This window comes from Dermacentor silvarum, chromosome 5, assembly GCF_013339745.2.
Source record: "Dermacentor silvarum isolate Dsil-2018 chromosome 5, BIME_Dsil_1.4, whole genome shotgun sequence".
NCBI lineage: Eukaryota > Metazoa > Arthropoda > Arachnida > Ixodida > Ixodidae > Dermacentor > Dermacentor silvarum.
Genome location: NC_051158.1, coordinates 33,594,564 through 33,617,821, shown reverse-complemented (window position 1 = coordinate 33,617,821; position 23,258 = coordinate 33,594,564). Strand labels below are relative to the sequence as shown.

The window sequence follows — 23,258 nt, the reverse complement described above, 5'->3', positions numbered from 1 at the left end:
CGGGTCCACATTTTCCAACGCACGCTACACATGCAATACTGCCCGGATCGGCAGGGCAGTACTACAGGTGTGTCCCTTCGCACGCGCTGCCCACGGGAAGCGCTTCTCATCAACACCACCGTTTTACACGCGCCTTCTCGTGGTCATCGAGTCTCTCTTCATGTCGGTCTACTTACGCCGCAGCACACCTGCTTACTTAATCAGCTCATGTTTACTACAATTCATATTGCTACCAAGACATTGCTGTGTTGCTATCGCATTCATTGCTTCGCCCTTAGGGCGAAACTGTGACATTTCTTTTTCTCCGTTGGTGCGCCGTTATCGGCTACCGGCGACTATTTGGTCTTGTTTTGTGTCGCAATTAGGTTCAGTTTCTGTCCTGTTGTTGAAACTTGTATAGGAACCCCAGTTAATGTTTGTTCCTTGTTCTTACCGGAAAGCTTCGCCTATGGTCTACATTACGGCGTGTGCGGTGTCGCCTTCCCCTATCTGCTACCGGCGGGGCGCCCTGTACGCAAGGCGGCTCCTGCTGCTCGAACCCGCGGTGGTAGTTCGGTGGCACGCCATACCGGAGCTTGCGCGCCGATAGCGGTGCGAGAGAGCCCACAATGTATTTAGGCTATTTAAGCAATAATATTGGTATTCTCGAACAGGGTTATAATAACGCAGGATACGAAACATGCGTTAACGTATTTCCTCTTTCCGAGCCGCCAATTTTTTTGCCCTGCGTGTCTTAACTCCTGTTGCATAACGTGTGACAGTACTTTATATTCGCAGACTGTTGTAGGAAACGCCTGCATTTCCTCCTCTTGTGTTCTTTGCTTTTCATTAATTTTTAGAAATTCTGATACTATTGGTTCGTGTTTTTGGTTAGTTTTAAGGTTAAACGTTTATGATTGCTACCTGGGCTTCATGCATCATTTGGTCTAGTCGTTCGTAGACCGTTTCTGAGACTAAAGGCGTAATCGATGCATGACTACCCATTTCCGCGTTTTCATGTTACCTGTACATGAAACTGATTCTCCCTGTTAACTAAGTTCTGTTCATCGCACAAATTCAGCACTGGGGAACCGTTGTAATCAGTATATTTGGCTAAATTCTCCATGTGCGCATTCGTGTCTGCAAATAATATCACCTGGTCCGATTTCTTGAACTCGTTTATATCACGTCTAATGTAATCAATCAATTCTTTATTTTTATATCTGCTATCACCGCCTGTCCATCGTTAATCTACCCCAAGCCATCTCTTTTTGTCTTCCAATGTGCCGCTAATCCATAAATGGCACATACTTCTAACCTTAGCACCTCATAACTCAACTAATTAGCATGCCTGCGCCTTTCCTTGACCCAGTCATTCTGTTGCACCTCTCCCATACAAAATTGTTCATTACAGGTGGCTGATTGTCTCGTGAATGCGTTGCGGTAAAGGCGTACACGCAAATAGCTTCGTCAATCAGCTGCGTTTGGATTTGCAGATAGTTTTCCTGCTTGTGTGCATAAACCCTGCATCTTTATGTAATAAATTTTACAATCTCTGTTCCTATCCTTTATTCGTCTTAAATCCTTGCGGTCGTATTCTGCCCTTTGCTGGTGTGTCGATACATTCAATACTAATCTTGCTTCCCGATTGCGTCGGACCCACCTGAAAGAGCTACAATACTGCCCGTGCCGCGAATCGACGTCCAACCGTTGTTGCTACACTATCGCTAAAATGTGCGCCGTCACGCAGGAAAGCTGCCTTCGCGGCCTGCTCGGTGCACTTCTCGGTTGATGTCAATGACCGTTAAATTCATTCGCTTAGTTAGCGTCAAAGTTTCCCTGTTTATTGCGAACACTGCCATTTCAATTGCGTGCCCGTGCATTTCAACCTTTGGCGTTGTGCACCCTGCGATTTCTACTTCCTTTGAAACATTCCGCAGATCGGTAACCACTTTGGCTATTTGCTTCGCGAGCCCTGTTTCCAGTCCTATGCAGTTCGTCTATCACTGCGTCCATTATCACCAGTAGGTACCTCTTCGCCATTGTGTTTCTTGGCTCTCTCTATCACTTCGTTAATCGGTTTCCCCGTAAGCTCGCTAATCTGGACTCGCCTGCACGTACCCCCTCTGTTATCACCGGTTTTACTTCACGCATGTTTGTTATCCAAAACAAAGACAACTCGACGCATTTCCTCTTCCTCGCCGCTGAAATCTGCACCTGAGGCCGATTTCAACCCTGACTTCCTAAACGATATTACGCAGCCCTTGACGGCGCATTTTGCCACCCCGCAGCGATGCGCCGCCACATCTAGGGCAACTTGTATTGACCTCGTCTTCCAGACAGTGTTGTCAAGTCAGACGAGGCGGCGTAGCCCAAAGGTGGAGAAATTGTAGCCCAAATGAGAGCAAAAATATTTCGTAGCCAAATATAGCCATTTTTATTTTCAGTTTTATTTGTGTATAAATTTTCACATTCAACTACGGCAATCCTTTTTTGGACAACCATTTGTGACCAAACGTCCTTGCCGCCATGATGGTGGACATCACGCTTGCACACAGAACTTTTTGCATGGAAGAAGGAACTTTTTGGTTGGCCCCGGAAGCACTCAAGTTCCAGAGAATCGCTACAGAGGGCGAAATCATAGTGATATTATTTTATGACAAATAGTGCAAAGTTATTATTTTTAGTTATCATCATCATCAGCCTATTTATGTCCACTGCAGGACGAAGGCCTTTCCGTGTGATCTCCAATTACCCCTGTCTTACGCTAGCTGATTTCAACTTGCGCCTGCAAATTTTCTAACTTCATCACCCCATCTAGTTTTCTGCCGTCCTCGACTGCGCTTCCCTTCTCTTGGTATCCATTCTGTAACTCTTGGTATCCATTCTGTAACTGTAATCCATCCTACGCATTACATGGCCTGCCCAGCTCCGTTTCTTCCGCTTAATGTCAACTAGAATATCGGCTGTCCCCGTATGTTCTCTGATCCACACCACTCTCCTCCCGTCTCTTAACCTTAGGCCTAAGATTTTTCGTTCCATCGCTCTTTGTGCGGTCCTTAACTTGTTCTCGAACTTCTTTGTTAACCTCCAAGTTTCTGCCCCATATGTTAGCACCGGTAGAATGCAATGAATGTAACCTTTTCTTTTCAACGACAGTGGTAAGCTCCCAGTCAGGATTTGGTAATGCCTGCCGTATGTACTCCAACCCAATTTTATTCTTCTGTAAGTTTCCTCACGATCAGGGTCCCCTGTGAGTAATTGACCTAGATAAACGTACTCCTTTACAGACTCTAGAGCCTGACTGGCGATCCTGAATTCTTGTTCCCTTGCCAGGCTATTGAACGTTGTCTTTGGCTCCTGCATATTAATCTGATCATATTCTCTGATTGTATAATGATCAGGGTCCCCTGTGAGTAACTGACCTAAATATACAGTATATATTACAGTAATAATAAATACGAACTCTGCTTTTTAGCTCGCGTGAATGCAAAATAATGTTCAGCATCATTGACCTCTCACGTGACATCTGCCTACGGCGTCGAAAAACTGCAGCTGTCCAGCGGTCTGCGACGGTCACGCGCCCACGGTTTCGTGCTATGATATCTCGCGTTATTTGCCTAATCGTCCTATCTTCTTGGTAATTAGCTTGCCTGGGTTACCTGGGACACTCTATATAGTTTCCATTTACATCAACCTGGCCGCCATCTTAGGTCTCTAGCACGCCAAGAACATTCGGTAAAAAGAAGTGAGTCAACAAATACCACTCGCTGTCTCAATCGGTGTAAGCGAAGCGTTAAACTGGTTGCTGTGCAAAACGGCACTATAGTGTAAGAAGCGCGCAGTCATTTGCGCCGACTAGCACGTCCCGAACGTAATTCGCTCGAATGGCAAAAGCTGCGACGGCTCACAAAAAGCAAAGGTAAACGAGAAATTGATAACAGGGGTAATCCTGTGAAAACAGTTTAATGTCAGAAAGTAAACCATGCTGATATGATAATAATTACTGGGGTTTTACGTGCCAAAAACACGATATGATTGGAGGCATTAAGCAGTAGGGGACTCCAGATTAGTTTTGACTACCTGGGGCTCTTTAAAGTGCACATAAATCTAAGTACACGATCGTTCCTACAATTCGCTTCGATCGAAATGCGGCCGTCGTGGCCGGGAATGCAACCCCCGTCCTCGAGCCAGCAGGACGACACCTCACCTGCTAAGCTAACACACTGGGTGATGTTCATGTGACGTGGCGCAGTGACGGCATCGTGGCAAACATGTTTCGATAATAGCACAGTAAGTACCTTCATGTCACGTTACACCATCTATAAGTAAACGCACTCGGACCCACTTAGGGCTAGGGGTCTTGCTCCCATTCTTTTTCATACTTTCTCGCACACTTCGCCCACTTCACCATGGTTAGATTCTCCTCTCCAAAGAGGATTAATCCTAAGTCCAACCTATGGAAATGAACCTCTAATGTAAGCACAAACAAAAACTGGTCTCGCAGGAAAAGGAAAATGGCAGTAAAGCTTAGCGTGAGAAATGTGAAGCAGGTCGAAAGCTGTGCCCGGCGCGATAGTTAACAAAGAAGCCATGGCCATGGAGCGTGTCATCTACCCGTGCTTCTTTCATGTCGGCGCCACGATCGCCCGGCCCTATTTTATTGCCCTCTGAGCATAGCGATGTTAGTATCGTGTACTGTGAAAAACCCTCTACTGCCAGACTCATCCCGATGCCCGGGGATCGGGTGTGTCACGGTGATGCGCGATGTAGGTTTAAGTACATCAAAGATCAAAGCCACCGGATCAGACAACGGCGCAGAGAATGGAAGGAAAGGGGGAGGGGGGATTTCGCACACGCGCACAGGCGCGCTGCCCGCTCAACCAGCTAAAACACAGCCTTCGGGTATTGTTTCTACTCGATCAGAGCCCCTCCGGAGCGTTGATTAGGGCGCCACTTATAGCCTAAACAAAGCCGAGTCGCAGATTTTCCGTAGCCCAAATATAGCGACATAGCCAACTCGTCCAAGTCGACGCCATTTTTTTTTCTGTAGCCCAACTTGGCTATACATAGCCAAACCTCGCAACACTGCTTCCAGAACAACGATTTCATGCAATACATTCAACGTAAACATTCAACTAGTCCGTTCTGCGATCACGAGGCCGTCATTGCTAGTGTTACGGCCCAAAACGGCAATGGGCATTCCTAGGTGCTTCCCAAGAGGCAGCCCCTTGTTGAGACGCCGGTTACTCGAACCTAAACCGGCATTACTACAGGGTAGCGTGGCGTTGTCGGCAGGCTGCAGGCTTCCGGGAGACCATGGCGACAAGGCAGGGGCGCGACGATTTCTAGTGCGAAACTTGCATTATTTATTCAATGGTAATGGAGTAGGAAAATAAGTCGCTTTTCGTCCGAAAGGCGAAGCATCAATTGCGATAGCAAATTAGTAGAGAGCTATACGGAGTAAGGATAGTACTTTTATCGGCTGTATAAACTTGTACACATTCGCCTACGAACTGAATTAACAAGCATAGTATCAGCGCGCACAAGCAAACATGAATAGAATTTCTGTGCTCACGAGGGTTTCGACGGGAATTTCGGGCGCAGGCTTCTTTCCTAAGCGTATCACCCCTGAAGGACGCCGTACGCCAGGCCGGGGTACGCTTGTGCCCATTGAACCAGTGGGTGCCTGGCGACCGCAGTTGTACAACCGCTGGCAAAACGCTGGCGTGAGCAAGCGTGGCCGCAGTGAGTGAAGGTCCGCGCTGTCTATCGCTTACACGGAAACTGAGCGGTGAAAGCACAGCGCATACAAAGGTTGGAGCTGTGTGCAGATCGCTTTCAAGATACGGTGCGCGCGACAGCTCGCAGCCGCCCAAAGTACAAATACGCAGTTGCTGGCAGAGTAAAGTCCCTCTCTCCCGCACTGCCTTCCCACTTTCCTCCTTTCGCGCGCGAGATTGAATCGCCAGATCCCCTTACGCCGCGTCGCTAAATCGGGTGGAATTCCTGCTCCATTTGAATTTTCCTGCGCCATACTGCTTCATCGTCCGCCAATTGCGCAAAAAATAAAGCCCTGCGCCGCACTGCGCCATACAGGAAATTTTGCTACAAATAAGGCCACTTTGCATAGTTTCGGTTTCAGTTACTACGCAAGCTCGTCTTCTGTCTGGCTAGCTCCAATTCTGGCTACGATTTGGCTGTAGCTATTTTTCAGACGGGATGGTTGGTGAAGTTGGCGGCGACTATCATTGTGCGCCGATAGCGCTCAAGGACTGAAAAATGGCCAAAGTAAATACTATTCTGGTATTTCGTATAACTGCAACTAAGCTTACACTCGCGAAAGTGTAAGGGTCGTTTTGAGCGCACCAGCTAACGTGTATCCAGCTATACGGCGTCGGAAGCGGTTGGAGGCGAGCGGTAGGCCTTTAGCCTTTTCTCCATGCTCGCACGTTTTCATTACTTGCCTTTGTCGCGATCGCGAAGTGGAATAAACAGGTGTAGCGGCTCAGCTTGCGGAGTGCGCGTCTAAGAGTTACGACATTAGGCTTTTAGCTCGTGGACTCTTATCTAAATACATGGGAAAGGAGAAATCGTTTTTCTCTCCAACCACTGCACCAAATTTGATTAGATTTGTTGCATACAAAGAAAGTTTAACTCTAGTGACTGGTGGAAGCAGATTTTTGATTCAGGTCATAGATTTTTCTACAAAAACTGTCGAACATAGCAACTTTTCAGAAAACGCAACTATGTAGTTTACAACTTTCTAAATCGGCCATGAAAAACGATATCACAATTCCATAAATTGTGCATCTAAAGCAGACAAAAATTTTGTATAATACACTTCTCGGCATTATACCGTTATTATGTGTGTGACTTTTGCGAGATCCTTGTAAACAATTTAACAAGTTCACGTAAGATATAAATTCATAAATAAAGTTTGTCCGCTTTGGATGTTTTATCTGGTACAGTTTACAGAACTGCGATGTCTGTTGTGGTGCAGAGCTACAAATTTGTAAACGTCGTACTTTCCAATTTTTGAAAATTCGACCTTTAAAAATATTCAGTCTTAAAGTCAAAATTCCGCTTCCAACAGTCACTAGAATTTAACTTTCTTTCACAAATGCAACAGATTTCATTAAAATCGGCTCAGTGCCTAGCGCACCAGTGTTCCTTATGCAAAACAAATGGTGCAAGGCGATAAAGCCTCTTTTTGTAGCAATCTTATCAGGTTCAACGTTTTAAGATATGATACATGCTTCTCCAGTGCAAAATAAAGCATGATATGCGCCCTCTGTCGCTTCTGTAACGGTATTTGAGTTGCCCCCAGCCTGCTCGAAAACAGCAATTTACCTGCTCCCAGGAGTCCTCCAAGACAACCTGTATCAGTTCCACCCCTGTAAATGCTCAGTTGTTTCCGGAGCACAAAGCCCCCCCCCCCCCCCCCCCCCCCCCCCCTCCCCAACGTCCTTTCGCGTTCGCTCTCCGCCGTGTGTCTGCTCTCCGTGACGGCAGGCGTCCCTCGCGCGCTTTTACTCGCGCACACAGCATACGGCGCGCGGCTACGCTTTTAAATCCCTTGGACTTTAGACGGAACCCCACGACGACGACAGCGACGGCAGAAATCCGATCGGAGAGTCCATATAATTGATATCGCAATAAAAGAAGAGAATAATATGTACATTGCGGGGCCGCTTAAGTAGGCCCGCTGAAATCGTAGGCGGGATTTTGCTCACGCCAACGTCACACGACATGTGCTGAGTTGGGTCAGTGATTGGCGGCTGCTCCCTCTCTCCTACGCGATGTTGCACGTGTTTGTCTCCACTGGCGGTAACCCGTGGGTCCCGTTTGGTTTGTGGAAAGGGGTCTCCTCTTGACTCGCACAGTTCACGGAAGGCGCCCCCCCCCCCCCCCCCCCCCCTCTTGTCACGCACACACTCAAAGGGCCCGTAATCAGTGCGAGGCGCCAGTCACACCGGGAAGCACCCCAGACGCCCATAGCAAATTTGTGATCCACCCTGCGTTTCGATTAGACATGGTCATTCGATCATCATATTTGCACACGCCAATTGTAACACCTTTCATCAGCGCCCGCCCTGGCGACGATGCAGTCCTGGCGCCGGTTGTTGACACGTCAGCAAACAAGCTCCCTTCAAGGTTACAACGAATACCGGATTCAGCTGACACAGTAGCAATCGTGAAGGCCAGGCTTCCGGGGTCGCTGCAAGCTGACCGTCGCGGAGATACCACGCAAAGGGTCAACGTCTAGGAGGCCGTTGGGAACAGCGTCGACTTCAGGTTCCAAAATTACGACGTGGTTGCGCCGTCTGCGGGGGCGACCGCGCAACCGTGGAGGCGGAGTCGGGCAGAACGGGCAACGTCATGGTAGGGATTTTGCGAATTGTTTGGCATCTATGACTGGCCGAGACGCAGTCATCAGATTCCCTATCACCTAGGGTAGGCGACTGTGTTAAAAGCGGGCACCTTTGCTGTGGTGAGGTGTGCTGACGTGTGCTGAGATGCGTGTGCTCGGACATGTGATCTCAGACATTTAGACTGTTCCTACATGGATGGGGGCTCCTGTTTCTGGATCCAGTGTGGTTATTTAAAATAAACCGTGTTTCCTGTCGCTCCTGTTCCCGGATGTACTCATCCCTGTGCCTGGATACATCCTGGCCTATATAAACGCTACTCCGAGCCGTAACACTAGACATAAAAGAAATAGAGGCGATGATGTTGATCAAAGTATTCTTACCTATGACTCAGCGGCTAACGGTTAAACATTCGGTTTACACACTCGTAACCGTCCTCAGATTTTCTTTTCTGTCTATTTTTCATTTATATGCCAGAACCTTTCCCTCTCCATACGCTAAACATCTTGTGGGCGGTTACAGACATGCAGGACTGAAAGAGTCACGTTTTTTATATGAACAACCTTTATGTCTCTCTATTTATTTTGTTCCTCTTAGAAAGGCCACCGTCTTCTCATGTCACACGTCGAACTTTTTGTGCAGGTTAAATGGACACTAATGACGCCGAGGAAATGGGCAACCTGGTTGTCGACTTGGACGGCGCAAAAGGCGTCTTCACGGGAACGCTGATCGACTACCGTATGCCTTGCACGGCGAGCGAGGACACGACATGCCAAATTGTATCCAACCTTTCCGTGTGGAACGAATTTCTCTGTTGGATTCAACTGGAGCTGCGCGAGTTGCCGGAAACCGGGAGGCAAATTGGCCTGGTGTATGTGCCTGACAAATGTTTTCGTTCGGCCAACGAATACCATCTACACCGCGCGGCCGCAGTACTGTATTGGCTGCTCAAGATTCATCGATGCGTGGCGTCCGTGCACATTCCGTGTGTGTACGCATCCACTGAAGAATGCGATAAATGTCGATTAGCTGTATTTTGCGAAGTTCTCGACGGCAATTCTTCGATAAAATCTTTGACAGTAGAACATTCCTTGCGGGTTGCCAGCGCAAGCGTTTACAATGTTCTCTTGTCTCTGAAATGCCTCGAAGAATTCGAATCCCGGGATCTGTCCAGTGATTCATCACTCTCCTCAACTGCCATTTCTACACTTATTCGAACTACAGCGACATTGACTGTTCTTCATTTATCGAAGCCCTTACACTTAGAAAGAAGCCAAGCACAGATCTTCTTTACAGCGCTGAGAGCCAATACCACATTGCGAGATTTGTCGATAGTTGGTGCTGCAATTAGGAGAGACCCAACTTCTTTCGTTCAGTTTCTTGCCAATAACGTTACCCTGCAACGTTTGGTGTTATACGGTAGTTCAAGCTTTTTCGACGGCACTCTGAAGTGTATTTTCGAAGGTATGCTTAAGAATCGGGTAATCTGGAGTTTGGAAGTCGACAACTTCATTTTGGATTCGGAAAGCGTTGAGCTGGGAGGGCGGATGCTGAGAGAAAACGAAGTGTTGAGAGACTTTAAGTTTTCAACGCTTGCCTCAACACATCATGACTATTTGATGAAAGGGATTGCTGGTAACATAGGCGCATGGCTTGAAGCGGTTTCGCAAAACAACACGCTGCAATATATGACGCTGAGTTTCGGCATTTGGAATGCGGAGCACTGGGGATCATTCTTTCGCATTTTGCCAAAACACAGAAGCCTCAAGATGGTGACCATTTACGTGAAAGAGATGGAATATGCTCACTTTGCTGGTGTCGTCAGGGAACTCGAACTAAGCGGCAGTGAAGAGAAAGTTTCCTTCAACGCTCCCTGCAGGACAGCCACTTTGGCGCTTTCTGATTGCAAGCGCTGCTCTGAACTTAAGGCATATGTGACGTTCTACAATGAGCCCAACTTCCTTCCAGTGTTCCAACAGCTTCCCACTTTATCTCACTTGAATGTTTTCAGCCTGACAATTGAGCACTGGGATAGCACGATTTGTTCGCTTGTTACTCATTACATAGCAACCACATCTACGCTCCGAAAGCTCCACATTCAGGTAAACTTACAATCCAGCCGGGGCAAATTGGTCGAGTGGTATCCAGCTCTTTCCCAGTCGCTGCGGCTCAACCGAAGCATCACCGAGCTTGGCATTGGTGCTCGCGTCTATCCGTCCGAATCTCTCGCAGTCGTGGGCGAAGCGGTAAGGCGAAGCGAGACGATCCGAAAGATCTGCTTATTGCAATGGTCTGGACCTGCACCTTTCACCTTCATTTGCAGTCTGAGCGCCGGCATAGTCAAGAACCGCACCCTGTGCCACGCGGTTTGGGACTCATTTAAGTCGGTCTGTTATATGGAGCAATGGTTCGCCGTGTGCGACACAGCGCGGAGGAACTCGGGCTTTGTGGCGCGAGCAACTCAGTTCCTGAACCACGGACGGTGCGACAGGTGAGCACAGCGTCCTTCCTCCTTAATAATGCGCCTGGTCGAGTCCACTGTTGGACGATGGCTTCACCTGGATATTTCTTGCCGCTACCTTGCGTCAGCCGAGCTAACTCGTGTCAAGCGTTGAAAAAAAAAAAAAAGCGTGTGCTACACGAATGCAATCAACTACTGTTGACTGTCCAGTTGCGCAGCTCGATTTTATTATTATGCTAACTTATTAATCAACAAAAATCAAGTGACCAACTCTTTTAAGTATTTGTTAAAACGCAAAACCATCAATGGGAACGTTCTTCAGCGTATAGAGAAATATGGCGCTGAATTGCTTCCGTGAGGTTAGCTGTCAGGGATTTAAGAGGTTCATAAAGAAAGCGAAACCAACTATTCTGGTAATGTTCCGAGTGGCCAGGAACTTGCACGCAGCTGCATTAGTGCCCTCAAACATGCCTAGAGTGAATTTAAGTGCTGTACGCAGACCGACCATGATGAATAGGCCGCACGCGAAAATATGTTGTGAGGTGAAGGCCCCAGCTGCAGTTTCGAAAAGCATTGCCATGCATTTTGTTGCAGAATGGAGCGTGCACAATATACAAGGGAACAAGAAATAACGAACAGAAGCACGCGTGAACTCTACAAGAAAATGAGTTCGCCATACCTCGGCCAATTTGTTACGCTCTATACAGCATCGCCAACGGCCGCCACAAATGTCGCTACGCGCAAGCGCCTGCTCAACTAATGCAGATTTTTTGTTTTTCAGATCAGCCGCGATTTTTTTACGTGGATCGCCGACAAAGTTAAATATCAATCTGCCAGTGTCCGTCAATACGTTTTGGTTTTGAATCTCAGTGTTTTTTGGGGGTTTTTTTAGTTTTTTTTCGAACACTTCCGACGGCAATGTAGGACGGCAAATTTGCACGTCCTACATTTAGACCGAGCACTTTTCACGATGCTTAAAAAAGCTACAGTAATGCACGCACTTCGTCCAGCTATAAAGAATTGATCTGATCCAGCAGTTGCGGGGGGCTCCGCAACATAGATTACGAAAACTGTCTGTTTAAGGCGGTGGTCCCACTCCGGCGGCACGAGCGCCCCGTTTTCAGTACTTTTAGAGAAACCGTGGCGGCTCTTCTACTTAGGATATACCATAACAAAGCTTAATTCTTGTAGATTCCAACTATATATAATGTAAAGAAATTGATTATTGTGATTTAGAAATAAATGTTCAAGAACAAGCATGAGATACATGAGTTTTGCGAACTGTGTCGCAATTTTGACCATGTTTAGAAGAAACTGCCGGACGTACTGCATTGCGGCTTGCTCTGTAGCTTTAATACATATTTATCTAATTTATAGAGGCAGCAAAATAATTTTGAGTTTTTACTTTTTGGATAATTTTTTTGAAGATTGCCAAATATCGCAAACTTCTGTTGTAAACATCCCAGCAACTACACACTCAAGGAAGCTAAATTTTGGATAAGTTAGAGTTCAAGGAATTTACATCTAGGACGCAAAATTTCATTCATGTACCTTTATTAGTTTTCCTAATAATGCGGCCGAAATTAAGCAATATTTAGAATGCTGGTTTTACTTTTGCTCATTTTTGCGGGAAGGTACTAAAGCTACGAAGCTCTGGTTTAAAATTAATAAAGCTACATGAATGAAATTTTGCGTCCGATATGTAAATTCCTTGAACTCTAACTATCCAAAATTTAGCTTCCTTGAGCGTGTAGTTGCCGGGCTGTTTACAACAGAAGTTTGCGATATTTGGCAATCTTCAAAAGCAAATTATCCAAAAAGTATAAACTCAAAATTATTTTCTGCGTCTAGGAATTAGATAAGTATGTCCTAAAGCTACAGAGCAAGCCGCATTGCAGTAAATGCAGTAGTTTCTTCTAAATATGGTCACAACTGACACAGTTCGCAAAACCCATGTATGTCATGCTTGTTCTTGAACACTTATTTCTAAATCGCAACAATCAATTTCTTTATATTATATATAGTTGAAATCTACAAGAATTAAGCTTTTTTATGGTCTATACCACCACTTTATATCCTAAGTAAAAGAGCCGCCACGGTTGCTCCAAAAGTACTGAAAACGAGGGGCGCGTGCCGCCGGAGTGGGACCGCCACCTTAAAGAAATGAACTCCAAGCCATGAATGCCTGAAAGAGGGGATACTTCAAGAATTGCTTGATCTGAAGCGCGTAGTCAAAAACCTATTTACTGCAAGAAACGCTCAGCCTAGGTTTGCCTCAATGAGCAAAGGAACGGCTGCAATGAGTGACACGGGCATCGGAAAGGCTCATCTATTTGTGTGTCGTGTGCCCAAAGAGCAGTTGTTCGCCCAGTGTGTTGTTACTTGTTCTTGCAAAATTTATCTGTGAAATGCATATTCGGAACATATTCGGGCGCTTTTTTTTTTCTTTTTGCTTGTATGTAAAATTTTTCCCAAGTGCCCACAAATATGTCGCTGCCGCAAATATTTGATAATGAAATTTCTTTTTGTAGCCCATGTACTAGACAACAACAATTAGTTTTGCGCTATCTCCAGTGCTTCTAAAGTGTAGCCTATCGAGACAAATATTTTCTTTATTAGCGAAGCAATTATAGGGTCGCTAAAAGCGAACATTTGCTGTCGTCACAGTGGCTTCTTACGGGAGCCATATACGAGAACGCTCAAGCATACCGAACAATGGGCTCAACCACTAATCACACTGCTCGCTAGTTCTTGCATTAGGCAATAGGTCAAATGCATGTCGGCTAAGCTGTAGTCAAACCTAGCTATAACAAAACGGGTTGTAGCAAACTGGTGAATACAACGAAGTGATCTTAATTCTCCTTAACTTCCTCTACACAGCCACGCTTTTAAGGTCTCGTTTTAACGACTCAATGCTTTATCCTAAATAGATATAACGAAATAGATATAATGAAGACTCACGCATCATTTCGGACAGATTGGGCCGTAGTCTATGCTACTAACTCGTCTGGCGCAGGAGTTATAAATGATGACCGGCTGCGCTGACGAGTCGCCGGCCATATGCCCGCGTCCTACGAACGCTACCCATTCCCACGCCATGCTGTGCACCGTGCGAAAGTGTGCACGCACAAAACAGGCTGCTCCTGGCAAACAGCAGCGCTCGAACGTGGCTTGGGATTCGTCAGGGAATCAGACTACGGTGCGTACTGCGCTTTCTAAGCGCTGCCGCTAGGAACTCCTGCTGTGTACGGCGCACCCAAAGCGTTCGCTTTCCATCCATTTCGTTTCGCACAGTTTTCGTAATTTGTCATTGACGCAGAGGACGTGGCGCCGCCTTCATCTCCGGGTCATGACACTCAACGCGCAATATATATATATATATATATATATATATATATATATATATATATGCGCGAGCTCTCGGCAGTGCTTAATCGGGGTTGGTCCTGCCGATGCAGCACTGGGACCATCTTTGTCTCCAGGCATGATTCATGATGGCGGTCGATGGCTGTTGTCCAGACGACGACCCCTTTGTCGGTCGGGAGTTATCCCACACAGCTCCACACCAAATGTTACGCGCGAAGCGTTTATTCAGATATGGAGGGCAGATCAATCGAAACGGTTGTCGTTTTTCGCGACCAGTGCAAAGGCAGCCATCCGAACGTCGTCTTCCTTCTCTAGTACCTATCCCCATGGTTATTCGCGCTCTTTCTGTCCTGTTAGGGGAGCTCGTGACTATATATATATATATATATATATATATATATATATCGGAACAGGGTTTTATATACCAATGTCCATTATCTTTAACACGAAGGGCTCCATTATTCTTGGAGCTGTCTACATGCTAACGTCTTTGCATGTCCGAGCGTGTACATCTCTACGCGTGCACACATCACTCAAGCACCGCTTATCAGTTCACTTCCCCCTTTCACTCGTCGAGGGATTTCACTGTGGTTCTCGGACAATCACAGTCGTCGACAGTTCGCAAAATCCGGCCCATCATGTGGTGCCGTTCCGCCGGGCACCGCCTCCAATGTTGCTTGATACCCCCCCCCCCCCCCCCCCGCCTTGCATATCAGGCAATGGTTGGCGACTTGGGAACCCAACGCGATGCTGTTGCCACGGAAATGCTTGACGCTGGCCCCTTGCAAGAATTAGTGGCCTCTCCGTGACGACCAGTTAGTCAGTCATGCCTTCGCAGAAGCTACCGCCGAGCCCCGTCGTAGTCTGCGCGGGTGCTGGTGCTTCATGGAAACACACCAACAGCGACGTTGCCGTTTCAGCGACGCACGAGGCCGATTTCTCATTGCACCCTGGTGTCTAGTTGCTCGTCCATTAGTCCCAGTTGGCGGTGACGCTCTCCGGCCTCGAGACACGACGAAGCGTGAACAGCACTCCACAGCTGCACGTCTGTCGATGAGGCATCCTTTGTCCCGAAGACCGCCAGGCACGACAATAGACACCCCACTCAACAAAAACACCGCATATCCACGGGGTGAATGATGATGAGTGGGCGAAGCTCCGGAGGGAATCATCGGTAAACCGTGAATCTTCCGTGTAATTCGCCCAGTCTCGCCGCACTAAATTGCACCATCTCCCACTTAAGGCGCCCCGAAGGACTGCCCATGGCAGTCCGGGGGGGGGGGGGGGGGGGGCGGCGACGGTTAAAAAGGGAGCGTGTGCGAATTGCGCTCATCCATTTCGTCGTGGCGCCACAGTACAGGCAGTTTTGAGTATGGGGGCCACATCTAGCACAAACGCGTTAGAAACGTGCAGTACTCTCTAGTAAGGGGGAGAGGCCACAGCGTCTTACGCAGCCGTTTACACATGCCGGAACGTGCACCGCGTTTGCCGACGCCATCGGCGCTTATGAATACGCGGGTAAGGCGGAGAGGCCACAGCGTCTTACACCAGCTTCTTACACGGGCCGTAACGCGCTAGCACAAACGCGTTAGAAACGCGCAGTCTTTCGTTAATGTTGTGTATTTATTGCCATCGTGGCGCGTGTGTCCATGTGCGCTTCCTGGCGTAGTGGTTAGCGCCGCGCGTTTGGAAGCGAGGGGTCCCTGGTTCGATTCCGCTACGGACGCAACTTTCGAAATTTTTTTTCTCATAAAAGTAGACGTGCCTACCTACTACGACGACGACGACTACTAGTACGACGACGACTCCTACTACTACTACATACTATAGAGGAGGGACAGACCCACACCCTAAGGAGCTTCGCCCCTAAAACATCCCTCGAGCTTCGCTTCTTCGAACGTTGTTCTCTCGTACGTCACCACCTGTCGCGTGCCAGTCATTCGGTTCACGAGCACGAGCCGCCGGTCTGTCAGCACGTGGTTTGGGCACGTGCGGCCCAGCGTTGCCTTGCTTGACGCTTAGCTACGGTGTCATAGGCGTGTTTTCCTAGTCGTAATGCTGTCCGCAACATGCATATATATATATTACGTACGTACGTACAGTGGCACGCTGTGCGCTCAACGCGGTTTGTGCGGGAATATAATGCTGTGGACAGTGGGATACTGAACGTGGCGCTGCGAAACGAACGTCAGGCTAGCCCTACCGAAGAGCACAATGCGTCGCATGGCGCAGGTCGCTGGGACCAACGTGAGTTGCGTGCCCGTGAAAACGAGGGCCAGGAACTTCGTCGTAAAGATACCATGATGTGACCCGACATGGAGGTCGTCGGAATTGCGTTCGGCCATTTCGTTGCGGCGGCATGCTGCAGCACGTTTTGGTCATTGGGGTCGCAGTGCGTCGAAGTTCGTATTTACTGCGTGTAGCCGTTTATTTTATTTGGTTTCTTCACATCGCCTACGATAGTGTTATTTGGTTTACATTGTGTATGACAGTGTTTAATGGCAATAATTAACGATTAGTTTCGGGCTGAGCAGAGGCTTGCACGCGCCCCGAAGGACTGCCCATGGCAGTCCGGGGGGGCGGGGGGAGGGGGGGGGGCGGCGACGGTTAAAAAGGGAGAGTGTGCGAATTGCGCTCATCCATTTCGTCGTGGCGCCACAGTACAGGCAGTTTTGAGTATGGGGGCCACATCTAGGCTAAGTCCCTTTTAAATTACTACTAAGTGTTTCGTTATGAGAAAAGGAAAGGCTGGCGCTATCTTCTGCAGCCCTTGAGGGATCACGGCTCAGCGCCAACGGGGAGGGGAGAGTGGGAGAAAAATTCGTTATATATGGCTTCGATATATCCGGGTTCGAATATATATATAAATGAATCATTACGAACATCATTACACGCCTAAAACTGTCATGGAAGCCACGCTCAGGGTGTGGAGTAACATCCTTTTTGTCACCCAAGTTTTTTTTATACCTTTTTGCAGTCACCAACGGGGTTTAAAAAATTATGCGTGTCAAATGACCCATTGAGCGAAATGCAGCTCCACTAACGTGAAACCTGGGATACTGCCCAGGTTTCGCTGCCTTAAGCAATGGCTCATAATCCTGCAAACGCGGCCTCCCCATTACGACGACAGCAGAGAAGTGGAATTCTACGCTGGAATGATGATCGGCAATGCGGACAGTTGTGGAAGCAGATGACGAACGCGGGAGTGCTCTGCACGCGGGACGCTCGGCATGCGGGACGCGGCTCGGCACGCGCTTGCCTAACGTGACTACGACAGGAGACGCCGACAACCGTGACGCGTGACGCCGACGACAGAAGACGCCGAGAGCCCGAGCGCATAAGGCGCTTTGCACCTAAAAGGAGATAGGAGAGAAAAGGTGTAGATGTCGCCAGACAGGAGCGAAGCAAATCGGCAGGCAGAAACATGGTTACGCCATCCATGGGCAGGGGCTTTGTCTGCTGGTGTCAAGCCTGGTGCGGACAGCCAGTCAAAGGCCGAGTGGTTGGGCAGGTCTGGAAGGCCTGCGCTGAAAGGAACCAGCACACATCCTTGTGTGCTGGGGGTGTTAGAGTGGCTTAGCAGGGCCGTGAGGTGGTTTCGGTGGGGGAAGAGGATGTCCTGACGAGCGGTAGGAAGCCCGAGGTGGTGGAACTCCTGTAGGAGCGGTCGACGGGGTTGGTCGTGCGCCGGGCAGGCCAGCAAGAGGTGCTCCAGCGTCTCTGGCTCACGGCAGGAGGCACAGGCGGGCGAGGCAGTGAGTTCAAGCCGGTGGCGCCCTGCTGCTTCCCAGTAGCAGCAGACCCTCAGCAGGAGCGAGGTCTCCCTCCGTGCAAGGCTGCGGCACGGGAGTTGCCGCGGGGCGTGGCCCAGGGATTGCCCAGGGACACACGCTTGTCGGAATGGGAAGCCCGGAGGTGCCGCCGCAGCCGGTGCCTGGTGAAGTCCCCCGCTGTGACTGTCGTGCTCAGGGGGACGTCAGCGTGGTGGGAACTCTTGACCAGTGCATCAGTCTCCTCGTTGCCCGGGATGCCTAGGTGGGCAGGAATCCACTGCACGGGCACGGGGCAACCTGCATCCTGGAATGCCGCTAGCTGAGTTGAGAGGACGGCGACTCCCGGGCTCGTCCTCTCCGGCCTCTGCAGGCTGAGAGCTGCCTTAGAGTCGCAGAAGGTGGCTGTTGGTGTCTCCGGGGGTTCCTCTGTGAGCAGGTCGACGGCGAGGTGGAGGCCTGCCACCTCCGCTGTAGTGGAGCTCGCTTGTGCCGGAAGGCGACACTGCTTACTCCTCCGCAGGGCAGGTGCGATGCAGGCCGCCGTCGTTGAGCCTGTGTCGGGAACCACCGAGCCGTGGACGAAACCTGCAGATGACCTTGAAGGTCCTCGTGGAGGAGAGGCTGCCGTCTGGTACAGTGCACAGGTCGGTGAGCGCCGCTTGGTGACGCCCGATAGTTCCGTGGTGATGGCGATTGCTGTCACTGGGGTGGGGGCAGCTGCACTAGGGGTTTCCCGAGGGGTTTCCGATTACCTCCTCACACAGGCAGCACAGCCGCCCCACCTGCGAGGAAGGCCGCCTTTCCAATTTCGCGCGTGGGAGCCGCCGCTATCCCCCTCTCTTCCGAGGGCATCGTGCAGCAGCGGGACCGTAAAACATTTGTTGCTTTCCGTCCCTAAGCAGACCGGGGGCTCACCCGATTGTCCTGTTTGGGTGGTGGAACACCGCTGGATAGGGACGACAAGGCTAAACAATCGCGCTTTGCACAATAGATCCAACTGCGACACTCGCCGATTTTCTAAGCTTAGAGTAACGGTATTACAGCAGGTATCGCTGAGACTCTATTGTGAGTTTCACGCAGCACTGGTCATTTTTTTTTTTTTTACTTCATTCATTTACGGGGATGGGGCGTGAAGGGCGGGGGTAGAGGCGACCGTCTCGAGACGTCTTTGAAACCGGTTGCGGTGCCTCCTCTCTTGAAACGGCGCAATTAACAAATGATGCCACCTTTGCAGCCTGGCTGTCATACACCTTTGGCTGATAAGAATCCCGCCTTCATTCCCTTCCAGGCACTGCGCTGCAGGTTTGGATCGCGTCTCCCGTCATCCAGCGCTCGTGGCGGAGCTCGCCGAAGTGCTGTCCATCGACCAGGTCGAGGCAGCTGACATGGTGCAACGACGGTTCCGAAGCATCGAGGGTTTACATGAATTCATGCGACTGGCCGGTGTCGTCAAAGGGCGTGTCACGTGTCTGCCACGTGAGGATGGGCGCATGCAACTGGACGACCTCAACGATGACTGCTGGGCCCACGTGAGGCGGTACTTGGAGTTGGATGACTTACCATATAGCTCTGCGTCTCCGTCGAGTCCGTAGGCACGTTTCGTGTTCGGAGCTTTTCGTGTACCTGTTTATGTAATAAAAGTTTATTGAAGAAAAAAATGACCACTGCTCGGCAGTATCCCAAATAACCTGCTCAAAGCACTCAAATTAGGCAGCCAGGTTATTCCGCGCCAAGCTTACCAACCGGAAATTCTAACATCGATATATATATATATATATATATATATATATATATATATATATATATAATTGCGGACATTTATGAGGTTGAAAATAAAGCAGTACTATGTATCAATCGCGTTGAATAAAGCTGGTCGCTCCTTGAGTGTCATTTGAATTGTATGGTTTACAGCAGCATATCATACCAGCAGAGACGCTGGCAGAATTCGCCGAAAGGAATAGACACCAAAAAATGAATACCTTCTTCAGGAAGCGTAGCAACAGGAAGTGGACCTGGAAAAGCCCTAATGGAGAAACAAGAAATTAAATATACTTCATTCTCTTTGCCGATCCTAGCATAGTGCAGAATGTAGAAGTGTTAGGTAGGGTAAAGTGCAATGACCATAGGTTATTGAGGTCTAAGATTTCTCTTACTTTGAAGAGAGAAACAGAAACTTGAAAGAGAAACTGTGCAGCTTCCTGCACCGCTTCTCGTAGTTTTCACGCTCATGAAACTGGACTTTTCTGCGCTTCCGGCAAGTGGCCGGCGCGCGCGAGGCCACTACCGGCTGTTGTCGCTGCTGTCGGAATGGCCTGGGCGGTTGTATTTAGAGTGTACTAGAATATGGTCGAGTAGGCCGAGTGGTGCGGCGCTCCCTAGCTGAGGTGCAAACCAACTAAAAGTAGGCTGAGGGCTCTGCGAGCAAACTAGATGTTAGGGAGGCACGCGCCGCAGCGGGCGGGCGTCTGTCTCCAGGGCCGGTTTAACCTAAAACTATTCTGGTCTGTGTTTACGATCATATTGGCGAGGCTTCAGCCATTTTCGTCTAGCACGGACTAATGGCAAAGCATCGATTGTGTTAGCAAATTAGTAGACAGCTATACGAAGTATAGTAGTTTTATCGGCCCTATAAACTTGGAAACCTTGGCTTACTAACCGAATTTGTGCAGCAAGCATGAACACATCACACTCTGTCTCTGTGTTCGCGGACACTGGCTGCTGCTGGCGTGAGCAAGCTCGACAGCAACAGCGAGCAAAATGACCTTCGTGCTGTCTATCGGTTCAACGCAAACTGAGCGGCGAGAACACAGCACGCACAAAGGCCCATGAGCCGTCTGCAGATCGCTTTCAAGTTACGGCACGCACGGCCGCAGAAAGTACGCAGTTATTGGCGGAGTAGAAGCCGCCCCTCGTTCCTCCCGTGCTGCCTCCCGCTTACCTCCCTTTCGCTTGCGAGAGTGAGCCGCGATCGTCAGTTCCCCTTGCGCCTGGTTGCGAAATACACAGTTGCTGCCGGAGCACAACACCCCCTCCCTACCCCCCCCCCCCCGTCTCCTCAGAGCCTTTCGCGCGACAGAGACAGCGCGTTTGCTCTCCCCTTTCCTCCCTCGCGCGCGCCAGATTGAGCCGCGATCGTCGCCTCCCCTCGCGTATTTTCATTCGCACATACGGCGCGCGGCCATGGTGTTATCGCCCTTGGACTTTATACGGAACATCACGGCGACAGCAAAAATGCGCCTGCAGTGTCCATATTGTTACGGCGATGTTGGGAGTAAGACTGGATGTATTTACAATATATACACAAGTAGGGTTAGCGTGGTCAAGATGGCTGACCAGCAACAACACGCAGCAGCCCGTGTCTCTCGATCTTCTTCTCTTGCCTCCTATCCTTCCGTAACAGGACTCTCGGGTGCTGAAGCGCCGTCTCGGCGAATGTCAGGCGAAGAACTGCGAGAGTAGTATGGCTTCAACCGCGAAACGTACACGATGTCAACTGGCGTCGGACTTGAGGACGGATCAAACTAACGGCGAGATCTCGTAATTGACGTCGTTAACTTGACGTAGGACTTCATAAGGCCCTGTGTAGCGAGAGAGAAGCTTCTGGGAGAGACCGACACGACGACATGGTGACAAGAGGAGTACCCAAGCACCTGGAGCGAACTTAACATCGCGATGGCACCGATCGTACCGCTCTTTTTGTATATCCTGAGAGGCCAACAGACGAGATGGGACGACTTGCCGCGCCATGTGAGCGCGATCGATGACTTCACGAGCGTACTCAGTTGTAACACGTGGCACGGAAGGTAGGATGGTGTGAAAAGGCAATGTAGGGTCGCGACCATACAAAAGATAAAAGGGTGAGTATCCTGCGGTGTCATGTATGGACGAGTTATACGCGAAAGTGACGTAGGCCAGCGTGGCGTCCCAGTCGCGGTGATCATGGGAGACGTACATCGACATCATCTCTGTGAGTGTTCGGCTGAGACGTTCCGTAAGACCGTTCGTTTGTGGGTGGTAGGCGGTGGACAGCTTATGCTCTCTGGCACAAGAGCGGAGGAGGTCAACAACTCGAGACAAGAACGAGGCCGCGGTCGGTAAGTAACTGTCGAGGTGCACCGTGGTGGAGAAGAAAATCTGCGACGTCAGTTGCGCAACTAGTCGGCAACGCCTTGGTTATCGCGTAGCGTGTCGCGTAATCGGTAGCGACGGCGATCCACGGATTCCCTCTAGTCGTCGGAAAAGGGCCAAGCAGGTCAATGCCTACGCGATAGAAAGATTCAGAGGGAACTTCAATTGGATGGAGTCGGCCAACAGGTGGCAGGGGAGGTTTTTTTCCGGCGCTGACACAATTCGCAAGTTGCCACATAACGACGCACAGAGCGGTAGAGTCCTGGCCAGAAGAACCGGCGTCGTACGCGGTCGTATGTGCGCAAAACTCCAAGGTGTCCCGCCGTTGGTGCATCGTGAAGTTGTTCAAAAACGACGGATCGTAGGTGACGAGGAAGGACAAGGAGAAACTCGGGGCCCTCAGGGTTGATATTGCGGCGGTAGATGATGCCGTCGTGCAGCACGAACATGCGGCACGGGCTGTCGGTGCTGCCAGATTGCACTCCGGCGATGATGGCCTGCAAGGACTCGTCGCGATGTTGTTCAGCGCGCATGTCGCACATGTCAGTGAAAGCCAACACGCAGGTCTCCGTATCATGTGCAACAGGATCAGGAGGATCCACGGGATGACGAGAGAGGCAGTCAGCGTCCTTGTGTAGACGTCCAGACTTGTAGATGACAATAAAAGAAAATTCCTGGAGCCGCAAAGCCCAGCGACCAAGCCGTCCCGTCGGGTCCCGTAGGGAAGACAGCCAGCAGAGTGCATGGTGGTCTGTAATGACCGAAAACGTGCGGCCGTACAAATATGGCCGGAACTTGGCGACAGCCCACACTAAAGCCAAGCACTCACGCTCGGTGATGGAGTAATTCCTCTCAGAAGGTGACAGCAGGCGGCTGGCGTAAGCTATCACGCACTCGGTACCATTTTGCTGCTGGGCGAGAACAGCACCGATGCCGTGGCCGCTGGCGTCAGTGTGGACTTCGGTCGGTGCAGATGGATCAAAGTGAGCAAGTATGGGAGGGGTGGTCAGAAAGCCGATGAGAGCGGCGAACGCGTGAGCCTGCTCCGGGCCCCATGAGAAAGGCGTGTTCTTCTGTCGAAGATCTGTCAAAGGGCGAGCAACGTCGGCGAAGTTTTTGACGAAACGTTGAAAGTAAGAACACAGGCCGACGAAGCAGCGCACGTCAGAAGCAGAACGA

General features: G+C 49.8%; 1 protein-coding gene across 1 annotated transcript in view; it reads left to right on the top strand.

The window, feature by feature from the left end:
- Nucleotides 1-19,621, top strand: part of LOC125945593 (uncharacterized) — a 51,615-nt gene extending 31,994 nt beyond the window's left edge. Inside the window, exons 2-3 of the mRNA XM_049667685.1 lie at nt 8,994-9,222; nt 19,240-19,621. Of these exons, the coding sequence (XP_049523642.1) occupies nt 8,999-9,222; nt 19,240-19,543 (528 nt within the window). The 5' untranslated portion in view covers nt 8,994-8,998 and the 3' untranslated portion in view covers nt 19,544-19,621. The remainder of the gene's footprint in view (nt 1-8,993; nt 9,223-19,239) is intronic.
- The last annotated feature ends 3,637 nt before the right edge of the window (nt 19,622-23,258 follow it).